The sequence below is a fragment of the Asparagus officinalis genome, chromosome 1 (genome assembly GCF_001876935.1).
Source record: "Asparagus officinalis chromosome 1, Aspof.V1, whole genome shotgun sequence".
In the NCBI taxonomy this organism is placed as follows: Eukaryota; Viridiplantae; Streptophyta; class Magnoliopsida; order Asparagales; family Asparagaceae; genus Asparagus; species Asparagus officinalis.
Window position 1 is genome coordinate 37,259,498 of NC_033794.1, and position 5,648 is coordinate 37,265,145.

Sequence of the window (5,648 nt, forward strand, 5' to 3'; positions counted from 1 at the left end):
TTGGACTTATTTGTGGGCTTCTTGGTTTTGATTGTAGTACTGCTCAAAGGGCGTACATGTTTATGACAATGAGAGATGTTGTCTCAGCTGCGACGAGACTGAATTTGGTGGGGCCCATTGGAGGTTCGGTGTTGCAGCATGAGATTGCTGCTGGTGTTGGTGAAGAGTTGGTGAAGAAATGGATGGATAGAGATGTTGAAGATGCTTGCCTGACTTCTCCTTTGATTGATACAGTTCAAGGGTGTCATGGGTATTTATTTTCAAGAATGTTTTGCTCTTAAAAGAGTGTTATGAATGATGTGATTAGAGATTGATGATAACTGACTGAAGCATTAAATGTTGTGAAGGTCCTCTTGTGGTTTAAATGAATAGTTAATTGCACACGGACCCCTGCAGTGTCATTATTTTCCACTTTTACTACCTTTGTAGTTTCATTGTTCCAGATGTACCCCCAAGGTTTTTTTGGACTCTTTTACCCTCAGATGAACTCACTAATTTCACCCAAGTGCAATATCTGCCAAATTTCACCTGGGTAAAAGAATTGAAATTTTTTAACTAAGGGGATCTGTCATTGATAATGAAACTACATGGATGGTAAGTGCAAAATTGCAATACTTGGGTTCTATGTGCAATTAACCTTTAAATGAATGACGAGTGAGAGATATATTGCTAATGTATGTATATTTCTATCTTTAGACAGATCTTCTTCAGTCATTTCGTCTTGGCTCTTGTCCTTGGTTTAGTGGTGCTTGCTCGATCGAGTGATGGATACAATACCTGATACTAAGGAGAATTTTCAAAGATGGATTATTCAACTTGCAGGACCATTGCGGTATATCTCATACTATAAACTCAACAAGGTTGATTATTGTTCATAAAAGTATCACAATGTCAAATACTAGATACCAAATTTTGTATACTATAGGTGAAAAATTTATTATTACAGTGGCCATTTGTGTGATCTTGCCTCATATCTAGTTTATAGTATTTTTGTGCAAAACCACTCTTAGTTTTTTTTTTACCTCCCCCCCCCCCCCCCCCCCCCCCCCCAAAAAAAAAAAAAAAAAAAAAAAAAAAAACATCACAAAGAGGAAAAGAGAGTTTTTTTTTATTATCAAGGGGGTCTTATCTACTAAAATCAAACTACATGGTAATCAGTTTCAGGTTGCGATACTGTAGGGGCCTTATGTGCGATTAATTATAAACCCTTTTGACTGTTCCAGTAGATTAAACCCTATGTTGCAGCGTATAAAAGACTTTAAATAGCTCCTCACCTGAAGGCCTCATCTTCTATGTTTTCATAAACATATCACTCCACAAGTAGAGGATCAAGTGGATCTCTAATTAAGCAGATGGACAAAATGGGGAGAACGTATACTTCACATGATAACATAGAAGCAAAACACCCTGGTACATTTATTATATTCTAGCATTCGGAAATATGTTACAACTCACAACCCTAGTTTTCACAGTATGCATACGTATGTTGCATTTACTAGAGCGCAAATAGCATACGAAACTAGCTAGTCGCAGTTTTAAGCATTCTCCATCTTGAAAAGACTGTTCGGTTAGGCAACATCGTCTTCCAGGTTGTTCACACTCAGTCTATCCACTCACTGTATCTGCATAATTCCAATTGGTTTCCAACTCAGAATTCTGTGAAAACTATTGATCATCAAATAAAACTAAGATAGAACAAAGTAAATGAACAAGAAATGCGCAACTTACATGTTGATAGGCTCTGTAAGCCCTGCAAATAAAGAAGAAAGCAAAGAAATGATCAGGATACAGAGTATGACCGATAACAGAAACATGGTAATGCACCAGCTATACAAGACGGCACTAATAGCACAATACATAGTGGTATGGTACAAAAAAAAACCTCCAAGATATCCGAAGAGTGGACAAAATTCTCATGATTCTTTCAAGTTCACTTATTTTCTTTTAAGGAACCTAACTCTGAAAAGGATTGGAAGCAAATTATAGGTATGAAAAAGTTTCCGCAGTTTGAAATCTTTTAAGGTAACATTTTTATGTTCAAGCAGTCCACATGTAAAAAACCATAATTTCTGCCAAATTCAGAAAATTAGCAATATTTAGATCTTGGTCTGTTAAATATCACTATAATACATCACCAATCACAACTTACCAGTGACTCTAGTGCTGAAACTTTCTTTGCAAATCCTGCACGCGGCTTCACCAATCAAGTTCTTCATATCACTGAAGAAAATAACAAACATTGTGCCTGCAAAACTTAGCACAAAAAGGGAACAATACACTGAATACAGAGAACAGTCCCAGCTTGTATAGGAAAATATCCAGCACCAGGATAATTTTTAAGATCTCAAAAGATAATCAACAGAGGACAGTACCCAGCCTGTCCATCCGCTTCTTTGGAGGCGGCTTTGCCCTTGATTTCCTCTTACCCATTGTTCAACTGCACTTTAATGTCACTGTTAAAATTCAAATCCTTTAGTCTAAATTCTTCAGAATAAGATCACCTTTAAGAATCATCTATAAGGAAATAGCATATACATTAAAAGGATAAATATGGAATAGAATATTATTAATTAGCTGAACCACACACGATTGCAGATCACAGTGCTTGCATTTTAACGTTTCCAAATGAATAGGTTGTGAAAGGTTACCAAAACATGAGATAGTGTAGTTTAAACATGAAACCAAAGGGTTCTGCAACATAAGCTTAGAAAATCCATGTCGAAGCACAAGACTTCTTGTCTTCAGTCATATAACGCAATAGAAATTAATTCATGTCTAGCACAAACTGTTTTTGGTGTGAAGCTGAGTAAGTTATGCACCACAAGGTTCAATAATCTAGAAATATACTCTTTTTAATGCAAACACTCACGTGCCTGTATGGCACGCGTGTGTGCAACTATATGCATGGGTGCATGCATGTATGCATGCATATACACATATATACTTACACACATAGCCCTATTCCCGCACCCTATCTTTTATAATTTGGTTTTGTCCTGTACCCACATCTGTAGCCGTGTCTGTGTGACTAGCCGTTTGTCATGTATGAGCAAGATTATCAACAGTGAGAATTAATGTAGTACAGTTCTCAGATGGTGGGACAAAAAGAGAAGATTACCCTGAATAATGAGGCAAGGAATCCTATCATTACTCCCCTTGTATAAACAAACACTAGAGTTGGAAAATCCCCTTGTTATAGTCGTTTTGGGATACAAGTTCAGTTAACTAACCAGCTCTAAATTTTTCATTCTTTCTTATTTCGGGCTCGGCAAATCGACATTGCTAGTATTTTTGAAACTTGCCATCTCCGTGGAAGAAACAATGTCAAACTGCATACATGATACTATTCCTGTTTAATTGTCCTGTTTAATTGTGCCAAAGGTATAGTGTACAGTACAAATACTATAATCCTTGGCACGACAAATGAAGTCCTTTACAAGATTTCTTCTACCAAGAAAAAGAAATACATGACAAAGATAAGGAGCCATGGTACATAGATAGCTTACCTAGTTCAGATTATTTCTCGGTTTGAACAAGGAGAATCTATAACATAAATCCCATTATGGAGAAATTGAACATAAAGAATTTAAAACACGAAAATTTCTATTGAGGAATCCTTGTTTTTTGATTACAGTTGTCAGACACAAGTGCACTCGAAAGAGTCACCTGTGGAGTTCCTCATGACCCAGTTTCCACTTGTAGGACAAAAAATGTCGTTCATTTAACATTTTTCTTCTATAATGAGATGGATGGTGTACATGACAAATTGGCAATAACGTCTTCCAAAAAACGTAGACATGTAGCCTAATAGCATAATTGCAGCGGAAACATCAAATAAACTACAATTCTGAAATGGAGAAATACGGGTGGCGCTGTATAAAGAGGGTAGCTAACAAGCTATCCAAACCAAGGACAAGTATGTCTAGGGAGTAATTGACTTTCTTCATCCTAGTTGGCTAAGTTATTATAGGTCAAGCTGGGAGCTTCTTTGATCATCCATTGCTTGAAATAAACACCTGGCTAATAAATCTACAGTAGTCCTATTGACATGTTGTGCAAAGTATTCACTCTTATACTGTTCATGCTACAGTAAATTATTATATCATGAACGGTACCCTTTTAAGTATAGACCCGTAAGTATGATTTCTAATTTTAAGCATACAATAATCAAATCAAACGTATTAAACCTTAGAGGGAGGCATGTTCAAGATGCAATGCTTAAAACAAATAGGGGGTCGTGCTTGGCACAGGGCACACACCAGTAATAATTAACCGTAGAACTTCTCCACACAGATCTAATATCCATTCAAATTTTATAATACACAATATTGAAGAAACAAAAAAAAATTTAATTCCGCCACGGTGTGCAGTTCCACAGAACACATAGTGCTGCTGATCCTGATTACGTCCTTGATTACGAAGGTTATGGAAGTCTTATTGACGTCTTGTACATCTATTTTGTTCACACCCATCAAATGGGGCATATTAAGGAGGGAACTAATGTTGTTATTAAGGAGAAACCATATATGAACTAAACTCTACCAAATTGGCTCTCATAAAATTTAAATATGTTTAAATTGATAGGAAAAACATATCGAAGAAAGAAACACTACACACATGAGATAAAAATGACACAATACTCTACAATGATAAGTAAAACCTTCAACGCTACATGAGCCACTGACAACAGTTAAGAGCGACAGAACAGCTATATATATATATATACTATACTATATATATATATATTATTTATATATTATATAATATATATATTATATATATATATATATTTTTTTTTTAAATAGCAAAACTCTCCACCTCGTGCTAACAACAAAATTGAGCTTTAAATCCCCAAAAAAGGAAAGCTCCCGACCCTGAAACCCTAGGCTAATCAGCATGGAAAAAAAACCCTAGCGTCAAAAATTAACAAAATCCAATGACCATCGAAAACTTAAAACACGTTGAACCATAAAATCATAGAAAATTATAATGAAATATAATAAAACCAACAGATCAATGACAGCAAACCCTAGAAAATCAGGGATTGTGAAACTAACGACAATGAAACCCTAGAAATAGATGAATAGAAAGCAAAATGGGGGGAAATTCTTTCCTTTGGAGCGATTCCCAAGAGAGAGAGAGAGATAAATTTCAGGGCCAACCGCGCTGACAATCCTCCAACTGAATCCGACCCAATGTTGTTACACCAAAACTTGAATACCATGGCAGTACTTTTTATGCACCCCAAGGGGGCTGTTTGGCAAATCGAAAGCATACAACTGAAAATTTAGTGCTTGTTTACAAAAGCAAATTAGTGTTAAACAGTAAAGAAGTGAAGATGATGTGGTAATTTATTTTATTTATTAATTCCCTCAAAATCATATCATATTTTGGATATTTTTTGGGAAAAATGCTTCTAGACCCCAAATTTGAATTTTCAATGTGCCCCAGCCCCTCCTATTTTTTTAATGTTCTTTAGCCCCTTATTTTTGAAAAAAATGTGTCCAGGCGCCTCCATCATAATTCCAGCTCCCTCCATCATGATTCCAGCTCATGCCAGCAGTTGATTAGACATGCCAGCTCATGATTAGACATGTCAGCTAACTTAAATCCCGAATTTACCCTCCTCTTTCTCATGTCAGTGGGTT

At 36.0% G+C, this 5,648-nt stretch overlaps 1 protein-coding gene and 1 long non-coding RNA gene across 7 annotated transcripts in view; one reads left to right on the top strand and one right to left on the bottom strand.

Annotated features, from left to right (window-relative positions):
* LOC109822899 (urease accessory protein F) overlaps nt 1-971 on the top strand; it is a 4,473-nt gene extending 3,502 nt beyond the window's left edge. For 2 of the 5 annotated variants that reach the window (XM_020389167.1, XM_020389173.1), the window contains 2 exons: nt 1-250; nt 697-971. The exon at nt 1-250 is cut by the window's left edge and continues 464 nt beyond it. In XM_020389167.1, coding sequence (XP_020244756.1) covers nt 1-250; nt 697-781 — 335 coding nt within the window. In that variant the 3' untranslated portion in view covers nt 782-971. The other 3 variants (XM_020389180.1, XM_020389188.1, XM_020389196.1) reach the window with 3 other exon arrangements.
* On the bottom strand, nt 1,395-4,700 carry LOC109822929. Of its 2 annotated transcripts, XR_002242315.1 has the most exons (4): nt 2,373-4,700; nt 2,150-2,253; nt 1,729-1,750; nt 1,395-1,622 (listed from the first exon to the last, which is right to left on the bottom strand). It is a non-coding gene; the product is annotated as an uncharacterized LOC109822929 (long non-coding RNA). The 2 variants fall into 2 exon arrangements; XR_002242312.1 differs by having other exon boundaries at nt 2,150-4,700.